Source organism: Talpa occidentalis, unplaced genomic scaffold, assembly GCF_014898055.3.
Source record: "Talpa occidentalis isolate TD23 unplaced genomic scaffold, MPIMG_talOcc4v2.1 talOcc4.4, whole genome shotgun sequence".
Classification (NCBI taxonomy): Eukaryota; Metazoa; Chordata; class Mammalia; order Eulipotyphla; family Talpidae; genus Talpa; species Talpa occidentalis.
In genome coordinates, this window is record NW_023604295.1 from 100,474,364 (window position 1) to 100,497,581 (window position 23,218).

The 23,218-nt window shown below is 34.5% G+C and overlaps 1 protein-coding gene across 2 annotated transcripts in view; it reads left to right on the forward strand.

The window, feature by feature from the left end:
- The window catches only part of STAG1 (stromal antigen 1), a 462,478-nt gene that overhangs the window by 192,951 nt on the left and 246,309 nt on the right, over window positions 1-23,218 (forward strand). The window contains exon 7 of one of the 2 annotated variants that reach the window (XM_037525931.2): window positions 12,820-13,024. In XM_037525931.2, the coding sequence (XP_037381828.2) occupies window positions 12,820-13,024 (205 nt within the window). Of the gene's footprint in view, window positions 1-12,819; window positions 13,025-16,233; window positions 16,369-23,218 lie in introns of those variants that run through there. The other variant, XM_054700807.1, reaches the window with a different exon arrangement.

Here is a 23,218-nt window from a genome sequence, read left to right on the forward strand (position 1 = left end):
TAAGCAATACCTTGAATTTTGTAAATCTGTATTTCTTCTCTTAACCCATTGATAGATCATTCACCGCTCCCTTTGAAATGTTTGTGAAGACCGATGGATTAGACATTTGGTGGCACTTCATTTAACTAATAGATGCCAATTTTGAGCAGAATGTATTTAAAAGGAACGATATTGGCAGCCCCATTGCTGCTTTTCCTTGATATACTTCACTCATTTCTATCTGTGGCTAAGGAAATTTGTCAAAATTTTTGATTTATTAAAAAAAAATTATAGGTACCCTTTAGATATCTTTAGTATTATTTTAGACCCATTTTGAAAGTATCATTTTTTGTGATGGTTCATTCACTTGATCAAGAAATAGTGTTAAACATTCCAAGTATAGCATTGAATACATCAAGCAAAACCCCAAACTTCATGGAATTTGCATTTTAGTTGGGGGAATAGGGATGAATAAAATAAATAGGCAAATTAATATTGTATGGCAAATTATAATGTTACGCAGAAAAATAAGCATTGTGGAGTAAAATAGTAGAAGGAAAAGGAATAGTTTAAATAGATGACCAGAACCTCCCTGGTGGCACAAGGGGTTAAGTCTTAGCTCTATGAAGCTGTCCATAGCCACTGAAGCCAGTTTGATCCTGGACAACGAGCTAACACACATGGCTCAGCAGACCTCTCCTGTCTTGCCTGCTGCTCCCCTCAGCAGTGTATTTCAGCACATCTATCTGTTCTGCTACCTACTCTGTCTCCCCTCACACACTCCACCCCACACTTCTGGCCTATACCCCAATTCTTTTATGCATAAATAAATCTTTAAATAAGTAAATAAACAGACAAATAAATAGATGACCTCCTGGTCATGTGACCTTGAAGAGGGCAGTGAAGAAAGCGTGAATAATCTCTGGGGAAGCCAGAAAAACAAGGCAAATGATATAGTGGAAGTATTTATGAGACTACAAAGAAGCCAAAGCTAAAGCTACTGATCTATATGTTACATTTGTTATGTTCTTAGGATTTTTGCAAAATATAAAACAGTTCCTCCTGTTTTTTTCACTTTGCATGGTAAGAAATTTTAGACAACAACTTAATTTTCTAAAATACCCCCATATTTTAATTTTTGCTTCATGGTATAATTAACTCATTCCTGTGTCCACTGTATTTTGTAGCTGAAAAATTTTCCCAAGACTTAAGTAAATTATAGTTACATGTTTTTAGTAAGAAAAGTTCATAGGTGTTGATGGTGTATTTCATATTGTATCACAGTAGGTTACACATTATGTCAGGTTGTCCACTAATTAATAATGCTAAGATTGATCACTTGTTTAAGGCGCTGACCATTGACTCTTTTTATAAAAGTACTGTTCTCTTTGTAATTATCAAATGATTTGGTGTTTTGTTAACAGTCTTCTTATGCCATCTTGCCAATTAATAGTTTCAGTATCCATTGGTGATCTGCTCATGAAGTTTTGGATTTATTTTGATTGTAGAAGTTGATTGTGGCCTGAAGTCAAGAAATAGGTTATTTCTTTATCATTTATAAATTAAAAAGTGTTTTTTTTTCTTATGAGATATGCTATTGATAATTAGACATCCCTAAGTAAAGGAATTATGTCTCCTACAGGGAATCTAGGCAAAGAAATTCTTTGTTTTTCATTATGAATAAACCAACCCTGTCAACCAAACCAGAAATGAATGTTATTTTTGTCTGTTACTTTTACTTCAGTATATTTTCTTCAATATTTGAATATCACATCCCTCCCTTTTTGTCTATCATAATTGTTAACTCTCCTAGTTTAAACTCTCTCTGCCCTTCACCTCCTTTTGTTTTTTGATGATTTGCACTGGGAAGTCTTCTTGCTCTTTATCTTCAGCTTTGCCCCTGACTATCTCCACATTGAAACCAAAAATACTTTTTAAAGCTCACATCTGTTAATGATACTTAGTTGCTCAAAATCCTTCAGTGACCATCCATTTGACTTTCTTAGCCTTCTTTCTGTAAAGAAGGCTCCTTATGATCTGGCTCCATTTTTCTTCTTAGTTACCCCAACAAATTCTTTGTTGTTACCTGAATTTAATAGGCCTTTGATAATATTGTCTAGAATGCTGTTTATCTGTTTCTCTTGCCCACTTGCATCTGCAGAGAACTGTCATTCTTTTCTAAGACCTATTTACCTTTATAAAGTTCCTATTATTGTATGTAATTTACTTCTAAATATGTGTCCATCTCCTCAATTAAAGTAGAAGTTATTTGATGGGAGTAAGGGGAGGTTTAAGGGAAGAGGACAAGTTGGTAAAAGAGTATACATTACAAGATAAGTGCTGGGAATCTAATGTAGAGTATGGTATGGCGATTATAGCTAATAATACTCTATTACATTCTTGAAAATAACAAGGAGAGTTAATCTTCACTGTCCCCACCCCAGCAGAGAAATGGTAATTGTGTTCTGATGGCATGAAGATGTTAGCAAATGGTTATCATTTTGCAATGTATAATTGAATCAAACCAACATATTATGTTCCTTAAATTTAACATGTTTTATGTCAGTTATATCACAATAAAATAGGAAAAAAAAAGGTTTTGAAAGAACTCGTTTTGCTTAATTTTGTATACCAAAGACCTATTTATTTCTCAATAAATGTATGAGTAGAATAGATGAATAGATATGGTTGGATAGATAATTTCTTTGAACACATATTCTCAAACCACTGTTAAGCAATAATGTAAGCATCTTGGGGTAAATCATATAAAATTTTGTAAACAAAATCAGTGTTTCACCAAAGATATGTGACTTTTTTATGACATTCATTAATTAAGTCAAAAATCACTTGTGTTGGATTTACTATTCAGTGTTTTTTTTCCTCTTTAGATAATTATGGTTGACCAAATTGCTCCCCCAAATATCTCTGAGGACCATTAATTATTTCTATTTTCTGCAAATTACTGTTGGCTCCTGTTAAAATTCAGGTGCTTAAGTATTAGGCACTTAGTCTTCTACCTCTGCAGGCTGCATGAGCTTTAATTTACAGTTGACCTCTCAAAAATTGTTTTCGTCCTAGTCAGGTACTCTAAATCTAGTTTTTGTTGTCACTTGTCTCTGAAGCTTGGCACCCTTTTCCTTCTTTTTGTCACTATCACTGTTCACCAAAACTTAAATAGGCTTTTCCATGAATTACTTGTCTGTCCACTTGGGAGCAGAACCTCACTATTCCTTCCTTGGAAGAGCTACTACTCAACAGTTCTGTCCTTCTAGGTTCCTATAACAAACCAGGTGAAGTTTCATTGTAGAGAGTATGGGGACTTTACAATCCCAGAACTGGAACTCTGTAGTTTCTGAATTTAGGACAAGTCTTAAAATCTTATGTTAGAAGTGCATACCGTATAAATGCTAGCTGGCTATATTATGCTTATTTTACTAAATTAAGATTTTTTTCTTTTGTAATGTATTTATTCATATATATTTTACATCACCATTCATTATTGTACAATGTTTGCTTTCTCCTCTCAGGTGTAGTCCTCGTAAAATTCCCACCACCAAGTTACCTGTGCACCATCACCTTAGTTCCTTGTGTTCTTCCTTCCTGTGTTTTGATATCTCTCCCTCTTTCTCCCCTTTAGAATATCTTATGATTTATAGTTACCTGTTAATTTTGCTTTTTTTATTATTTTTTTCTGATCCCTTATTACTTCCCCTATATTCTTCCTATAAGTGAAACCCTCTGATATTTTTCTTTTTCTTTCTGGCTTATTTCACTGAGCATAATCCATAGTCCCTTCCAACACCATCCAAGTTGCTGCAGATGGCATGAGATTATCTTTTTTGATTCCATTGTCTGTAAATATACCACATCTTCCTGATCCAGTCATCTGTTTGAGGGCATTTGGCTTGTTTCCATATGTTACCTATTGTAAATAGTGCTGTAGTAAACATAGGAGTGTAAGTTTCCTTTTAGATTATTGTTTTTGTGCCATTGGGTAGATTCCTGGCAGTGGAATTGCTGGATCATATGGTAGCTCCATTTTTAGTAGTATGAGGAAACTCCACACAGCTTTCCATACTGGTTGGTCCAGTTTGCATTTCCACCAGCAGTATAGGAGGGTTCCTTTTTCTCCACATCCTCACCAACATTTGTTGCTGCTAGTTTTTTTAATATATGCCATTCTCACTGGTGTTAGGTGGTATCTCATTGTGGTTTTTATTTCCCTGGTTATGAGGGATGTTGAACATTTTTCATGTACCTGGTAGCCATTTGCTTTTTCTCTTTGGAGAAGCGTATTTTTAGCTCTTTTGCCCATTTTTTTTTTAATATCTTTTCATTTATACAAGAACTGGGGTACAGCCCAAAGGCACAGGAGGATGAGAGAATTCACCAGTGACAGAGCAGGGAGCAGAACAGGGAGATGGCTGAAAACACTGCTGAGAGGAGCAATGGGCAAGAAAGGAGAGGTCTGCCGCATCATGTGGGTATCTCCCTGGCTGGGCAGGATTCGAACTCGCACTGCAGAGGTTGCAGACCGCTTCACAGCGCTGCGCTCAACCCACTGCGCCACCGGAGAGGCCCTCTTTTGCCCATATTTAGATTGGATCGTTTATTTTGTTCTTGTTGAGTCCTGTGAGTTCTTTGTATGTCTTTGTGATTTGTCCCTTCTCAGTTGTGTCAAATGAAAAAATTTCTCCCAATCAGTGGGGTGTCTCTTTGTTTTGGTTAATGTTCCTTTTACTGTACAGAACCTTTTCAGTTTGATGTAATCCCAGCTGTTTATCTATTCCTTCACTTTCTTTGCTTTGGGGGATGAGTCTTTAAGAGGGCACTGTGATGAATGTCATGTATGTTTTACCTGTCTTATATATATTTTATGGTTTCATGTCTTATGTTTAATTATTTTATCATTTTGAGTAGTTTTTTGTGAATGGTATCCTGTAGTAGTCTAGTTTCATTCTTTATGTGCAGTGGTCCAGTTTCCCCAGCACCATTTATTGAACAAACTGTTGTTCCATTGCATATTCTTTGCTCCTTTGTCAAAGATTCATTGTCCATAAATCTGTGGACAACATATTTGTTGTTGTCCATAAATTTGTTGTCCATAAATCTTTGCTCCTTTGTCAAAGATTTGTTTTCCATAAATCTATGGCTTTTTTTCCCTAATTTTCTATTCGATTCCATTGGTCGGTGTGTGTGTTTTTGTTCCATTACCATACTGTTTTAATTAATATGGCTTTGTAGTATAGTTTGAATTCTGGGTGTGTGATAGTTCCATTCTCCTTTTTTAGTCAGGAGAGCTTTGGCTATTTGAGGTTTTTGTGGATCCATATGAATTTCATCAATATTTGTTCTGTTTCTTCAAAGAATGTCATTGGTACTTTTATCTGTAAATTGCTTTCGGTAGGATGGCCATTTTAATAATGTTAATTCTTCCAGTTCATGAGCAAGGGATGTCTTTCCATTTCTTTGTGTTGTCTTCTATTTCTTTTAACAATGTTTTATAATTTTCTTTGTATAAGGTCCTTCATCTCTTTTGTTAGGCTTTTTCCAAGTGTTTAATTCTTTTTGTTTAAATTATAAAAGAGATGGTTTTTTAAATTTCTTTTTCAGATTGATTATTTGCTTATAAGAAGGCTACTGATTTTTGTGTGTTGATTTTTGTATCCTGCTACTTTACTAATGTGGTTATTTTAATTAGTTTTTTTTGTGGATTTTAGGCTTTACTGTGTATTTTATATCATCTGCAAATAGTGATAGTTTTACTTCTTTTCTTTTTTGAATTCCTTGAATGTCTCTCTTAATGCTCTTGCTAGATCTTCCAGTATTTATATGAAAAGCAGTGGACATCCTTGTCTTGTTCCTGATCTTAAAGAAAAGGTTTTCAGCTTTTCACCTTTGAGAATAATACTGGTTGTGGGTTTGTTGCATATGGCTTTTATTATGTTAAGGTTACATGAAGATTTCTTGTACATGTCTGAATATACCTAGAGGAGTTGTTTTCCTTTTTCTTTTTTTTTCCTTTTTTATATATTTCTTAAATCATTTTTCTTTTTTGCACAATGTATGCATTTTCATCTTGGTTATATTCCCCATACAATTGCACCCCCCTTATTTTTACCCCAATCCATTTTCTCTCCCCCACACCCTCATAGTGTGTCTCTGGTTTGTAGTTGCTTGTTGATTTTAATTTTGATTTTTTTCTTTGTTATAGTTATTCTTTTTCCTGATCTCTTACTTAGGTTTTCTAAACTCCTGCTATGAGTGAGACCCATCCAGTATTTTTCTTTTTCTTTCTGGCTTATTTCATTGAGCATGATCCCTTCCATCTCCATCCATGTTGCTGCAAATTGCATGAGTTTATCTTTTTGAATTGCTGAGTAATATTTCATTGTGTATATATACCACATCTTCTTGATTCAGTCGTCTATTTTTGGGCATTTGGGTTATTTCCAAAGCTTAGCTGTTGTAAATAGTGCTGCTATAAACATAGGGGTGCAGGTGCCCTTTGGAATTAATGTTTCTGTGTCCTTTGGGTAAATACCTAGGAGTGGAATTGCTGGATCATATGGAAGCGCTATCCTTTTTTTTTTTTTTTTTTAAGATTTATTTATTTGTTTGTTTGTTTGTTTGTTTATACATACGTACATACAAGCCCTGGGTACAGTTAGAAGCGCGGGAAGGTGAGAGAACTCTCCAGAGGCAGAGCAGGGAGCAAAACAGGCAGAATGACGAAGTACACTGCTAAGAGGAGCAGCAGGCAGCAGGAGAGATCTGAGCACCATGTGGGACCCTCGCTGGCAGCCAGGGATCGAACCTGCGCTACAGAGCCTGAGGGTAGCTTCTCAGCCAGCGCTCAACTACTGCACCACCAGGGGAGGCCCTGGAACCTCTATCTTAGTAGGTCAAGAAATCTCCACACAGCTCTCCATAGTGGTTGGACCAGTTTGCACTCCCGCTACCAGTGCAGGAGAGTTCCTTTTTCACCACATCCTTGCCAACATTTGTTGTTGCTCATTTTTTAAATATGTGCCATTCTCACTGGTGTAAGATGGTATCTCATTATAGTTTTGATTTGCGTTTCCCTGATTACAAGTGAAGTTGAACATTTTTTCATATGCCTGTTGGCCATTTGCATTTCCTCTCTGGAGAAGTTTCTTTTAAGTTCTTCTGCCCATTTTTTGAATGGATGAATCTCTTTGTTTTTGTTGAGTCTCTTAAGCTCTTTGTAGATTTTTGTGATCAGTCCTTTATCATTAGTGTTGTGTGCAAAAATGTTCTCCCAGTCAGTGCAGTTTCTCCTCATTTTGGTTATTGTCTCTCTTGCTGTGCAGGAGCTCTTTAATTTGATGTAGTCCCAGCTATTTATCTTTGCCTTCGCTATCACTGCTTTTGGTGATGTGTCTGTAAAGATGTCTTTGAGGTGCATTTCATGTAGTATTTCGCCTATATTCCTTCTATATATTTTATGGTTTCAGGTCTTATGTCTAGTCCTTTAATCCATTTTGAGTTGGTTTTTGTTCATGGTGTGAGGTAGTAGTCAAGCTTCATTCTTTTGCATGTAGTGACCCAGTTTTCCCAGCACCATTTGTTGAACAAACTTTCTTTGCTCCAGAGCATATTCTTTGCTCCTTTGTCAAAGATTAGTTCACCATAAATCTGTGGGTTTATTTCTGGATTTTCTATTTGATTCCATTGGTCCATGTGTCTGTTCTTGTTCCAGTACCTTGTAGTTTTGATTATTATAGCTTTGTAATATAGTTTGAAATTTGGGAGAGTGATGCCTCCATTCCCTTCTTTTTTTTTCAGGAGGGTTTTGGCTATTCGGGGTTTTTGGTGGTTCCATATGAATTTCATCAATAATTGTTATATTTCTTGGAAGAATGACATTGAAATTTTTATTGGAATAGCATGGAATCTGTAGATTGCTTTTGGTAGCATGGCCATTTTATAATGTTAATTCTTCAGATCCATGAGCAGGGGATATCTTTCCATTTCTTTTTGTCGTCTTCTATTTCTTTTAACGTCTTTTACAGTTTTCTTTGTATAGGTCCTTTACTTCTTTTTTTAGGTTTATTCCCAAGTATTTGATTTTTTTTTTGTTTCAATAGTAAAAGGGATGGTTTTCTTGATTTCTTCTTCTTCAGATTTATTGTTTGTGTATAGGAAGGCTACTGACTTTTGTGTGTTAACTTTGTATCCTGCCACTTTACTTAACTGATTGATGAGTTGAATTAGTTTTTCTGTGGAGGTTCTCGATGTATATTATCATATCATCTGAGAATAGTGATAGTTTGACTTCTTCCTTGCCTATTTGGATTCCTTGTATGTCTTTCTCTTATCTTAATGCTCTGGCTAGGACTTCCAGTATTATATTGAAAAGCAGTGGTGAGAGTGGACATCCTTGTCTTGTTCCAGACCTTAATGGAAATGCTTTCAGCTTTTCACTATTGAGAATGATATTGGCTATGGGCTTGTCATAGATGGCCTTTATGATGTTGAGGTATGTTCCTTGTATCCCGAGAATTTCAAGGGCCTTCATCATAAATGGGTGTTGTACTTTGTCGAAAGCTTTCTCAGCCTCTGTGGATATTATCACATGATTTTTATTTTTCTTTTTCTTGATGTGTTGGATTACGTTGATTGATTTTCGGATATTGAACCATCCTTGTGTCCCTGGAATAAATCCTACTTGGTCGTGGTGAATTATCTTATGGATACATTGTTGGATTCTGATAGCTAAAATTTTATGGAGGATTTTGGCATCCGTGTTTTTTAGAGATATTGGCCTGTAGTTTTCTTTTTTTGTGTTGTCCTTGTTCGGTTTTGGTATTAGTGTAATGTTGGGTTCATAGAACATGTTTGGTATTATCCCTTCCTTATTAATTTTTTGAAAGAGTTTGTGAAGGATAGGCACTAATTCATTTCTTAATTTATGGTAGACTTCATAGGTAAATCCATCTGGTTCTGGGCTTTTTTGTTTTTGGGAAGGGTTTTGATTACCATTTCAATTTCACTGCTTGTAATTGGTCTGTTTAGGTGTTCTATTTCTTCTTTATCTAGCTTTGGGTGATTATAGAGTTGTAGGAGTTAGTCCATCTCTTCTAGATTGTTGGGCTTGTTTGCATATAACTGTTCGTAGTAGTTTCTGATTATTCTTTAGATTTCTGCTATGTTTGTTGTGATTTCTCCTCTTTCATTTGTGATCCTATTTATTTGTGTCTTCTCCCATTTTTCCTTTGTGAGCCTAGCTAGGGGTTTGTTTATTTTATTTAATTTTTGGAAGAACCAACTTTCGGTTTCATTGATCTTTTGGATTGTTTTTTTAGTTTCGATTTCATTTATTTCTGCTTTGATTTTTATTCATTTTTATACTGGCTTTGGGGTTTTGTTGTTGTGCTTTTTCTAGTTCTTTGAGCTTTGAGATTAGGTTGTTTCTTTGAGTTTTTTCTTGTTTTGTGATGTGAGCCTGTATTGCTGTATATTTTCCTCTAATTACTGCTTTTGCTGCATCCAATACATTGAGAAAATTGGTGTCCTCCTTTTCATTTAACTCAAAGCATTTTAAATTTCTTCTTTGATCTCCTCATTATTCCAGTGGTCTTCCAGTAGTGTGGGTTTCGATCTCCATGAGGAGGGTTCCTTGCCTTCTTTTTATGGTTTATTTCTCGTTTGATGCCATCATGGTCAGAGAATATGGTTGGTATGATTTCAATCTTGGTGTACCTGTTGATGTTTGTCTCGTGTCCCAGTATGTGATCGATCCTAGAGAATGATCTTTGTGCACTTGAGAAAAATGTGTACTCAGATTTTTTGGGGTTTAGTGTTCTATAGATGTCTGTTAAGGCCATGAGCTCTAGTTCCTTATTTAGAGCTTTAGTGTCCTTACTTATTTTTTGTCTCGTTGATCTATCCATTGTTGATAGTGGTGTATTGAAGTCTGTTACTACATATGTGTTTTCTCTGATGTCTCTTTTCAGAGATGACAATAGTTGTCTGATGTATTTTGGTGCTCCTTCATTTGGTGAGTATATGTTAATGAGTGTTATTTCTTCTTGAAGTATTGTCCCCTTGATCATAATGTAGTGACCGTCTGGGTTGCTTTTTACCTTTTTGAGTTTGAAGTCTGTTTTATCTGATACAAGTATAACTGTTCTGCCTTCTTTTTTGCTTCGTTAGCTTGTAGGATTGTTTTCCATCCTTTTACTTTCAGTCTGTTTTTATCTTTTGTAGTTAAGTGAGTTTCCTGGAGAGAGCAAAATGTTGGGTTTTGTTTCTTAATCCAGCCTGAGACTCTGTGTCTTTTTATTGAAGAGTTTAGTCCGCTTACATTTATGGTTAATATTGATATGTTAGTGCCTGCATTTGCCATTTTGTTTGACTTTTCTCAGGTTTTATTTACTTATTTTTTTAGTAATAAGTCTGTTTTGTTTTTGGCCTTGTTTCGTTCTTATTCATCCCTCTGTTGGTTCTGGCTTTAGGACTCCTTGTAGTATTTTTTGGAGTGGGGGTTTAGTTGTAATGAAATTCCGGAGTTTCTGTTTGTCTGGAAAGGTCCTTATTCTTTCTTCATAGAGGAAGGATAGCTTTGCAGGATAGAGTATTCTTGATTGGCATTTGTTGTCATGGAGTCTGTTGACTATGTCTCTCCATTCTCTCCTTGCCTGTAGTGTTTCTTCAGAAAAGTCTGGTGTCAGCCTGATTGGTTTTCATGTTTGGGAAGTTCTCTTCAATTATTTCCTTGAATATTTTCTCTGTTCCTATATCTCTCTCCTCTCCTTCTGGGATTCCTATAACTCTTATATTTCCTTTCCTCATGGAGTCAGATAGTTCCTGAAGTCTTTCTTCATTCTTTTTTATTCGTGCTTCTCTTTCCTTTTCTGTTTTGGTTCTTTGTGTCTCTGTGTCTTCAAGAGTGCTTATTCGTTCTTCCCTTTCATCTATTCTGTTATCACTGCTTTTCCCAGTGTTTTTAGCTCTTCCATTAATCCTTTGATCTCCTACATTTCCTTCACTTCCCTCTTCAGGGACTCAATTTCATTCTTCTGTGCGTTTTTTTATTTAATGACTTCTGTCAGTTTTTTCATCACAGCAATTTTAAATTCTCTTTCTGGAAGTCTCAGAAGTTCTTCCAAGTCACTGTTGTTGCAATCTGGTGGGTGGTTTTCTTTTTGTGGTGTGTCTTCCTGAGGAGTTGCTAGGTTGCAGGTAGTTTTTTTTATCCCTGCTGCCTGTTTTCTAATTTGCCCTATGCATTGGGACACTGTGTTGCTGGTACTGGGTGGCATCTTTTGGTGTGCTCTTTCTGGGATTTTGGAAACTGGCGGTCCAATTGAGTCAAATACTGTTATGACAGAAGTCCAGTGAGGCAGTGGTACTTTGAGTATGTTAATGGTCGCTGTCACAGAATATCTCCCCCTTCTGTGTTTGTTTAATTCCAAAGTTGTGTCTTGAAGTCCTACAGGCTTCTTTGGAGGTTGGGTGGCTGGATTGCACTCTGGGCTCCAAATCGCTGGATCCCCCTCTGGGCTCCAACTCCCTGCCAGGCAGGACTAGGCCTGTGAGGGCCTTCAGCTCACCTCTGGCTATGCAGGGAGACTTCTCCCAGTTTCAAGCAGTCTTTAGTGAAGGATGGTCCCTGTTCTTAAATGGTGAGTTGGAGACTCTTTCCTGTGCGTGTGGTCTGCCCCAGCCGTGGATGCCCGCTCCCCCTCTGGGCTCGTACTCCTGGCCAGAAGGGGCCTGGCGTAGGTGTGCTTCCCGTCTTGCCTCTGGCTGCGTGGGGGGGCCTTCTCCTGGTTTCAAGCAGTCTTTATTGAAGGAAGGTCCCTATTCTAAAATGGCGAGTCAGAATTGTTTTCTTAATAAACCTTTTTGGTTTGCTCAATATTATTATTCTTTATGATTTCTACTCTGAAATTTTCCTATTTTTCTTTTTCTTTTTTTAATATTTTATTTTATATAATTCTTACGTCATTTTTCATTTTTGCACAATGTATGCATTTTCATTTCAGTTATAGTCCCCATACAGCCACACCCCCCTTATTTTGACCCTAATCCAGCTAATTTTCCTAGCAGCAACTTGACCTATAAAAAAGGCAAATATCCACAAATTAAGAATATTCAGACACTCATGTTCACAGAATTTCTCACTCTGTCTTGTAAATTTTCGTTTCTTGATGTAAATATTTTAGGCTAGTATGTGAAAACATCAGTTTAGTTGAAGTTATCCGTCAGTTTTGTATTTTAAATAAGGTGACACAATCTAGTGATACCAAGAGCCCATTTTGGATTTTTTTCTTTAAAAAGTTAATAAATACACACTATAAAATAGAGCACAATGAAAGTTAATAGTAAAACTTGAAGAAATAAGGTATAGTCAGTTATGAAAATTTAATATTGGTTTTTCAATGAAATGCTTATTTTTTTGAAATCTCAAAACTTCTATTTAAAATAATTGAAATATGCTGTATGACACAGGTGTTATTATTAGTTTGACTATAATTCTGTTAGTTTCTTTACATTTTTTTTTTTTTTGCTCATTTTTCTACGGCTTTCAACTAAGCTCCTACTACAGTAAAACCAAAATTAATATTTTGAATGAATGACTTAAAATAGTGACTAAGCCTGACTCAGAATAATTTTGTGCACTTAAGAATTATTTAGCTGCGGAAAATCAAAATAAGCAAAAAAAGTTAGCATATCTTTGTAAGTCACCTTCAATTTCTAGCCCCTTTAACTATGAAGAAAAAAAGTTTCTTTTTTATAGGTAGGAGAAATAGAAAAGTTAGATCAAACCTATATATGTCATATTTAATATGTTCATTTTATCCCTTTTAGGACAGTGGTGATTATCCCCTTACCATGCCTGGACCTCAGTGGAAAAAATTTCGTTCAAATTTTTGTGAATTTATTGGAGTCCTAATTCGACAGTGTCAGTACAGCATAATTTATGATGAGTATATGATGGACACAGTAATCTCCCTTTTGACTGGTTTGTCAGACTCCCAGGTCAGAGCTTTTAGGCATACAAGTACCCTTGCTGGTAAGTAAACAAATACTTTCTTTTCATTTATTTCTATTCCATATGTTCCTTTCTAATGAAACTATGTCAAATCTTTAAGTTAAAAAATTTTTTTTGATGTGATGTTGTTTTAAGTATAAGCTTCCACTCCGTCTTCCCCTTTTCCGTGTTGTTACCATAGACAAATATTAATTACTGTGCTCCTGAAAATATTTTCCCTCAAAATTCATGTTTGTGTTGTCTGTTTAGGTAAAATGTATGCCTGTTTTGATAACTGGGATTTAATAGCCTTGATAATGAAAATTGAAACTTTATGGCAGATGTCAACAAATTTTCTCTAAACATTTTATTCTGTTACATCTTCATTAAGAGCCGAAGAATTTAGGAATCCATTTGGCCATGTATTTTTGGTAAAATAATTGAAGTTCCAAATTCATAGTACTTTTCCCCCACTTAATTACATAGTTTTAGGGGTCTCCCTGGTGGCCCAGGGGTTAAGTCTCAGTGCTATCAATCTGTTGCCAGCCACTGCAACAGGAGTTCAATCCCCGGCCAGGGAGCTAACCCACATAGCACAATAGAACTCTCCTGTCTCGCCCACTATTCCTCTTAGCAGTGAATTTCAGTGGATCCACCTGTTCTATTCCCCACTGTCTCTGGTGAACACTCCCTGGCCCCCGTACCTCTGGCCTATACCCCAGTTCTTTTATGCATAAATAAATTTTTAAAAAAAAAAATTACATAGCTTTATTGCTCACTAGAGCTTATGTACATGGTTTGTTGCAGGATTTTTTCAATTAATATGTTAAAATTTGGTTTTGGTAATTTGCAACAATTTGGAAAAAAGCTTAGACAAACCACATTACTCTGAAATGTTTTACAATTTAAGGAAAAGTTAGGTGTATCATAAATCCATAAATTATGTGGAGATAAGTCTAATTTATCGTTTACTATCAAAATATATATTATAAGCAATTATAATTTATCTCAACTATGACAAAACAGTTACAGATCATACATGACACCATAACAGTCAAGAGAAATACAAACAAATGTTATCAGTTAGGGGTCTGACCAATACCAAGCTATTGGTAGTTAAATTTCTAAGGAGTCAAGTTATACATGGATTTCCAGTTGCATAGGAGGTACCTGTGTCCCGAATCTCCCCAGATTCAGCTATATTTATTAGTTTATATATTTGAAACAATTCCATCTATTATAATAGGTCATTGGAACCTAGTCAGCATTCTTTGTATTCCTACTACAGTAATAACCTAAGCATATCTTAATGTAATGTCTCTAAAATTAGTTCATTTAGGTATGCTATCAACAGATGCATTATACTTTCACTTTCATTTTAGATTATCTAAGAAATGTCTCTGCCAAGTATATTCATTTTTTCATTATTTTTCCACAACGAAGTAATTTCATTAACTTAGCAGTTGGTTGTTCTGTTTTCCCTCAAATACTTTAACTGTGCCTACCTAAAATAACTATTATTTTTCATTTATTATAAGGAGTGAGTGAGTGAAAGAGAGAGTGTATGTGTATACCTACACATATATTTAAGTACTCCCAAAAGCTTCGGTTCTCGAACTTTAACATAAGACTCACCTACAGAATTTATTGAAACGTATTGCCTGGCTTTACTTACTCCCATCTAGGTGATGCTATTGCTGATGTTTTGGGTACTACATATTATTATTTTTAATTCTTCCTTTTTTCCTTTACTCCTTATAAGTATACATTATTCTCTAAATTACATTTATATATGAAACAATATATTTTCTTTTGAGAATGTCCTTTTCCTCATCATTTGAAAATGAGAAAGATCTCTTATGCAACTTTTTTTTAAAAAGATAAAAGTAGAAACACAATTTGTTGTTGAAAACATTTCTGTACAGAACAAACATCAGTTTATTCAGTGTTTGGAGAGTATCCTGTGTTATAATTGGTAAGAGAGGTCTTGTACCTAGTTGTACTTTTTTAAATGCATTTTACTGTAAATACATTTTTTGAAATACATTTTACTGCTATTTATTAAAAATTGTCTGACATTACATATTCTATTTTCATGACTGGGTTATCTTCTGCATTTGGTGTTTACTTATTCTCTTTGTTTTTTGTTTTACTTTTTAATCTATGTATAATAATCCCCACTTAGGTTGTTGGATACATAGTAAATTAATTCAGTGATTTGAAATAGGCAAAAGAAGCATAAAATAGGAATTGCTTCTGAACAGTTAAAATTGCAGTTTTATAATAAGTTACCTGGTTTCCCAAAGTCAGGGGAGAAAGAGACCAACAAAGAATGGAGATCAACCATTAGAGATGCAGTACTGCTGATAGAATTGTGAAATTACAATTCATTACACAAAAGAAGACAAAAATATGTTTACAGATTATTATAGTAGCAATCTGAGGCTTCTCTGTAGGGCCTAGACATCTATTTTGACTTTGCATGTTGAAAAGTGATAAATGCACTTTTAATTAGTTTGCATTTGTCCTTCACTGCCATGTAAATGAAGTATTACTGAAGTATTACTGACTGGTTTTAATGATGATCCATTTTAGCTCTCCTTACCATTGACCCATTTTCAGTGACTTTTCTTACTGTGTTGTTTTTCCTAAATTTATCCCTTTGTTGACCTGTATGCTAACTTTACATGCGAAATATATTTCAGTTGTGACTTTCCTCCTATTTCTTTTTAATTAAGTAGCTCCCTCCTCCTGTCACCTTTCTATCCTTCTCTTCCCCCAATTTACCTGTGATGATAGCTTTTAAAACTGCTTAATGAATGCCAATTTATTGTTATCTAGCTTCTTTTTATATCATGATGTAGCCTATTTGAATTTGAAAATATTTTGCAAAATCATATCAAGGAACACATTAATGTTATTTTTATGCTAAGTTTTCAAACAATAAAACCTTTATTTAAAGTTATTCTCAAATTTTAATATATTCTTATCCCTATGTGTACATTTTTGATCTCATCTTTGAAGGCCCAGTTTTATAATATGAGACATATCAGTCACCTACCCTTCAACATAGCTCAGAGATCTTGCTGAGGACTTAATTCCAAACAGGATAATTATCCATATTCAAGGATTTTTTTAATCTCATCTTTGCCTATTTTTTTTAATGGTATATGTGTGAAGGGTAGATTAAAAGATAATCATTTTTATTCACTTTACAGGACAAGTCTTGGGGACTAGATAAAATGGGCAGGAACATTTAATCCTCTGCTTCAAAGACTATGTGCATGGACAGTTACAAGGCAGTTATGGCCAGATATGATTATCGGCTTTGGAATAAAATGCTCCTTGACATTGCTTATATCTTAGCTGAGAAGAGAGACAATCAGGTTAGTTGTTTTGTAGGGTACAGATGTGATGAGTTCTAGAGCTTCATAAGTCATCAGAGTGGTCTTATCAGTTGCACTTTTACTCTGTTTTCCAAATATTTCATTTTCTTGTGTTAGCTAACATGTCCCTATTTGTTAGTATTTATGATTGCATATAATTATATACGTATGCCATATTTTTATTAAATGTTTTCATCATTCTGTAGTTCTACAGTTCTATTATTTTACAGTTTGACAGATTTAAATCTCATTTTCCCATAGGAGGTACTTGTGCTTTTTCTTTTTTTTCTTTTTTTTTTTTTTTTTGAGGAAACTCTCGTTATTGTTAAGTTGAATGGACCGTTAATAGTTACATTTTATATTTTCCTCATTTTTAAAATTTAATTTGAATTGTAAACTATGCCATCCTACTTGTTTGATGCATCTTACCAAGGGAGTTTCTTCATATTACAGAAATTAATTAATCGGTTTTCAGAATTACATACTCTTATAGCTGTTCTAACTAGCTATGTCAGTTGGATATATTAGAACATAAATTGTGTTCTAATAACTTATATAATTATTATGTTGGTGGAGTTATAATCTGACACTGGGTGCATTTTTTGTCCAATTTGATAAAACTTTTTGAGAAATTATTCCTTTGTTCTTTCAAGGTTAAAAATAGATAGGATTTCCTTTGTTTTACAATTTTTTCCTTTGTATTATGAAGGTAATTCTTCATAGACTTACGTAGTTCTCAAAGAATAGGTTTTTGAGATTATAGTTACATTATTCTTAGGCATTTGCTTTTTAAATGTATGCCAATACTTTACAAGTTTATTACCTCAAAATTTTGTTCAGTGGCAATTTGCATTTAACTTTTTATTTAACTTTTTTTTTTTTTTTGCTGTTTTCTCACCTACATAATATTTTATGGTGTTTCAAATAGATTAATGTCTAACTCTCACTTCTAAGGTGAAATTGTTAAACAAGGGACAATTAGCAGTACAAAATTTGTATTGATAATGGCATGGTGAATAAGTCTTATTTTTCTCTAATATGAATTTTGATAAATTAGAAAATGTGGTTAATATCATCATTTGACCTCAGTATGCCACCATATTTTAACCAGTAGTTAACAATAGGTCAATCATATTCTTTGGGGGGAATAAATAATTTCTTTATACCTTGTTGCTTAACATTATTATGTTGACATATGGTTGATATTATATTGGCATATGATTCATTATTGATTAATAGTTCTTTCCAAGTCAGCATCTGAACTTTCTCTCTGGGGGGTGGGGGAAGGAGGAAATATGAATTGTTTTGTCCTTTAATCATAGACTGAAAAAATCACTTTGCCTCAGAAAGTAGACTCCTTTAATTTGGGCTTTCAGTTGCTGAAACTTTGTAATTTAATAATTTATAGAATGATTTCTCTGCCAGACTGGATCAGTATCACTTCTACTGGTTAGGTAAAGTGGACAAATCCTTAACTCATTTGGCCTCACTTTCTTCATATGCAGACTGGTAAAGATAATGATGCTGTCTCATTAAAAGAAGTTAGGAGAACTTGGAACAGTGCCTGACATTTTAGTAAGCAATTGCTGTTATTCTTAGTGACAAGATGAGCTAATGTTTCCCTTCATTTATGCCTTTACTCAAAATTTATTGAACATCAACTCTATTTTAATAATAGAAGTTATTGAAAATGAGAATACCATCAATAAATAAGCAAATAATATCTTTCAACAGTTCCTATGAAGAATATTAATAGCATGTGTTTTATTTTGCTTATTAGCTTTTGGTTCTGAGGACCCAAATTCTATTTATTAACTTTATTTAGTTTTTGTTGATATATATATATATAATGCCTAGGCAGAATGTTTCTGGTTTCTGTGGTTAAGACCTAAAACTTTAGGGTTAATCTGGCATCATCAAAGAACAAATCAGATTGTAATCTCTCTTCTGGTCTTTATTTTTCATTTTCTTATATTCATATTTTTCTTCTAGAGTCTTCTCTTTGCTTTTAACTTACACTGTTACTTTTTATGTCAGTATAATACTTTTTTCAGTTTTCTAAGGTTTGTATATAGTAGACTTTTGGTGTTACCACAGAATTAATGCCCAATAATTGGCCAAATCTGCCATTGCTACTATATCATATAACTGAGTAATTTGTTATGTTTTCTCTAAAGAACTATCATTTTCTTATATTTACCTCTTATACTTTCTATCATCAGATATGAAAATCAACTTTAATTTGAATGCCAGTTTTATATTTTAAAAAAAGTTGTGTTTCAAATCACTTTCCAAGCATTGCATAACTTATTTGTAGACTTGGTGATTTTGAATAAGTTGCTTAACATCTGTCCTTCACTCTTTACACATCTGTATGGTACTGCTTCTAATACTCTCATAGGAGTGTAGTGGGGATTAAATGAAATAGTTCATTTTAAATATTTAGTCATATATATATTACATAATAGTCATCTGATATTGTAGTTACTATATAGTGACAAAGTGTACTTGATTTAGTTCTAAAGAGGACAGAGAAATTGAGAGAAATGTTTGCAGGTTTTTTCATTAACATTTCCATAATGTGCATTTAACATTTTCTTTACATATCAAATCAGTATACTACTTAAAGAGAATCCAGTAAAAAAGAAAAGTACAAAAATAAAAATGAAGCATTTTCATATCAGCCCATAAATGTATCATAACATGTTGGTATTCTTTTTTTCCTCATGCATATTTGTGAGGGTTTTTCTTTTATTTTTAAATAATAGGCCATTATGGTTGACTTTGTGGCATGCATTCTGTGTACTTTTAAATTCTTATAATTATATTTAATGTGGCTGCCTCATTTTATAAAATCTACATGTCCTTAACTTATATAACTCTTTTGCCATTGTCTTTTGTTGGAACCCCTATCTTTGCTTGCTTTCTTAATCTATTCTCTCCATGTTGAATAGCTTTTTGTTTTTTAGGGTTTTTTTTTTTTTTTAATAACTTCTTGAGAAAAAGGGTATTGAAGAAGTATGTATCTTCAACTTTAATTGCCTGGCCCAATAAAGCATTCATTACTGGAAAAGTTCTTCAAAAAATTTCTGTCTAGCTTTCAGTTGATATTGATAAGTTCAATGTTGTTTTAGTATCTTGAATCTTCTTTTTTGTCATTGGTAGATTTTAGACTTCTCTTGGTTACTAGTGTTCTGAAACACGGTGATGTGTTTATTTTTTTCCCCAATTCATTATATTGAATACTCTGTTGACTATAAATTGCTAGGTCGTTAATCTCTGGGATCAATCATGAGTTTCTCATCTGTTTTCCATTTTAGTCTTTCTGTTCACTTTTCTTGTATTTCCTCAACTTTATTGAACTTAGTTTTAGCTATCACTTTATAAAGAGTGTTATTTTTCATTCTCCAAGTCTCTCTTATTTTTAAAAATTATTTTGTGGATTTAATCTTATCTCATTGAGGATATTAATTATCTCTCTGTAGTTCTTCCCTGCTCTTTACTCTGACCTCTTCTCTGCTCATTTTATGCTTTTATTAGTGTCCTTCATGTTAGACATTTTTCAAATGTCTGTTACTTGACTGTCTCATTGCTGAGATTCAATCAGACAAAAAAATTGATGACTTAAAGAGGGGTAGGGGTGTGTGTGTGTGTGTGTGTGTGTGTGTGTGTGTGTGTGTGTGTAATGGCAGTGGCTCTGGCTACTTTGGTGAGCATTATTGTAAGCTAGCCCTGTACACAGCTAGCACTTTCATTGTAGAACCTAAACCATTGATACTGATAATTATTTTCTCTGGGGAAGTTCATCTTCTTTGCAGAAGGAGAATTGGGCAGGATAAAGGAGCAGGCAGGGCATTCTGCACTGAACACATATCCCCTTACACTGCCTAATGATTCCAGATCTTCAGGTTAATGTTCTTCAGGAAATAAACTTCAGAGCTTCCAAGTTCTGTGTTAGATCTGTTACCTGACTGCTTGTTGGAGTAGGGTTTTGGGAATTTAATTACCTCTTATACAAGGTTTGAAATAATACTCCAGTTTTCAAACCTTACCTCACTTCATCTTCTGTGGACTCTAGTGTTTTAATTCCTAAATGCTCCAGGTTCTGCTGAGAAAAATAGTGTGTTTTGTCTTTTTAGAAATAGTTGTGCTTATTCTACTGTGTGGCTTGATATTTATACTCCTGCTCATCTTTCTGCCTTTCCATATTCATATATTAATATATTGTAGTTGAGGATTACAGTTATTTTCTGGATTTATTAAAAATAAAAATTATTTTCTCAAAGTTGTACTCCCAGACCTTCTTCATCACCACAGAAATGGTGACAAAAATCAAAAGGGGCTGGGGGATTCTTACAGAAAACATCTCTGTGAAGGGGTGTGGTACCATTTGTCTTATCCCCACTTAAATTCATGCACCTTGGATTTCAAATCCCAGTATGCTATGAACTTGTCTTCTTGAATGGGGGACACTGGGAAGGAGCAAGGTAGATTTATAAAAGGTGATGGGACTTGAGACACACAGAGGAGAGACAACTTGAAAGAGACACATGGGTGAGAGACACATGAGGAGGATAATTCAGATCCTTGGCAAAGACAGTGACATCCATTATCTTGATGTGGAATACTTTGTATTTTCTCCCTCTGTCTCAGCAATATGCAATCTGCATAACCCCTTTCTTTTAGTTCCCTACCAGAAGACTTTGATTTGTGGGAAGCTTTTGGGCCTCAGTGGCCCCACTTCAGGCTGACCCTGTTTGACTGGGCATTTGTGCATGAGGGAATGTGGACTTTTACTGGGACAGTATTAATTGAAAGCCTTCTTCTTTCTCTCCATGCACATCAATTATATTAAAAATCTTTCACACTGAAAAAAATGGTTTTCTCCTTGTTTTTTTCCTTTGGTTGTACCTTTAAGAGAGAAAGGAATTGTTTAGATCTTTATTCGTTGGAAAGTGCAAGTTTGTTGTAAGGCTTATTGTTTGTTTAAATAAGCTTTTTATTTCTTTTAATAAATTTTATTTTTATATTCCCCATACAATTGCAACCCCCTTATTTTGACCCCAATCCCTCCCCTCCCTGCACCCCACCCCCTATACAGTGTCCCTGGTTCATAGTTGTTTGTTGATTTTGATTTTTAATTTCTTATAGTTATTCATTTTCCTGATCCCTTATTTACGTTTTCTAGATTCCTGCTATGAGTGAGACCATCTGGTATTTTTCTTTTTCTTTCTGGCTTATTTTGCTGAGCATGATCCCTTCCAGCGCCATCCATGTTGCTGCAAATCGCATGTGTTTATATTTTTTGAATGCTGAGTAATATTCCATGGTGTATATGGACCACATCTTCTTGATCCAGTCATCTAATTTTGGGCATTTGGGTTGTTTCCAAAGCTTAGCTATTGTAAACAGTGCTGCTATAAACATAGGGGTGCAGGTGCTTTTTGGAATTGATGTTTCTGTGTCCTTTGGGTAAATACCTAGGAGTGGAATTGCTGGATCATATGGAAGCTCTATGTTTAGTATGTCCAGAAATCTCCACACAGCTCTCCATAGTGGTTGGACCAATTTGCACTCCCACCAGCAGTGCAGGAGAGTTCCTTTTTCTCCACAACCTCGCCAACATTTGTTGTTGCTAGTTTTTTTAATATGTGCCATTCTCACTGGTGTCACATGGTATCTCATTGTAGTTTTGATTTGCATTTCCCTGATGACAAGTGATGTTGAACATTTTTTCATATGCCTGTTGGCCATTTGCATTTCCTCTTCAGAGAAGTTTCTTTTTAGCTCTTCTGCCCATTTTTTGACAGGATTATTTTCTTTGTTGTTGTTGAGTCTCATCAGCTCTTTGTAGATTTTTGTGATCAGTCCTTTATCATTAGTGTTGTGTGCAAAAATGTTCTCCCAGTCAGTGGGGTTTCTCTTTGTTTTGGTTATTGTCTCTTTTGCTGTGCAGAAGCTCATTAATTTGATGGAGTCCCATCTGTTTATCTTTGCTTCACTATCACTACTTTGGGTGATGTGTCTGTAAAGATGTATTTGATGTGCATATCATGTAGTGTTTTGCCTATATTTCCTTCTATGTATTTTATGGTTTCAGGTCTTATGTCTAGTTCTTTAATCCATTTTGAGTTGGTTTTTGTGTATGGTGTGAGGTAGTGATCAAGCTTCATTCTTTTGCATGTAACGACCCAATTTTCCCAACACCGTTTATTGAACAAACTTTCTTTGCTCCAATGCATATTCTTTGCTCCTTTGTCAAAGATTAGTTGGCCATAAATCTGTGGGTTTATTTCTGGATTTTCTATTCAATTCCATTGGTCTGTGTGTCTGTTCTTGGTCCAATACCTTGCAGTTTTGATGATTATGGCTTTGTAATATAGTTTGAAGTCTGGGAGTGTGATGCCTCCATTTCCCTTCTTTTCTTTTCAGGAGAGCTTTGACTATTCGGGGTTTGGGTGATTCCATATGAATTTCATCAATAATTGTTCTATTTCTTTGAAGAATGACATTGAAATTTTTATTGGAATAGTATGAAATCTGTAGATTGCTTTTGGTAGGATGGCCATTTTAATAATGTTTATTCTTCCAATCCGTGAGCAGGGGATGTCTTTCCATTTCTTTGTTTCTTCTATTTCTTTTAACAGTGTTTTATAGTTTTCTTTGTATAGGTCCTTTACCTCTTTTGTAGATTTATACCCAAGTATTTGATTTTTTTTGTTTCGATAATAAAAGGGATGGTTTTTTTGATTTCTTCTTCAGATTTATTGTTTGTGTATAGGAAGACTACTGACTTCTGCATGTTGATTTTGTATCCTGCCACTTTACTGAACTGATTGATGAGTTGAAT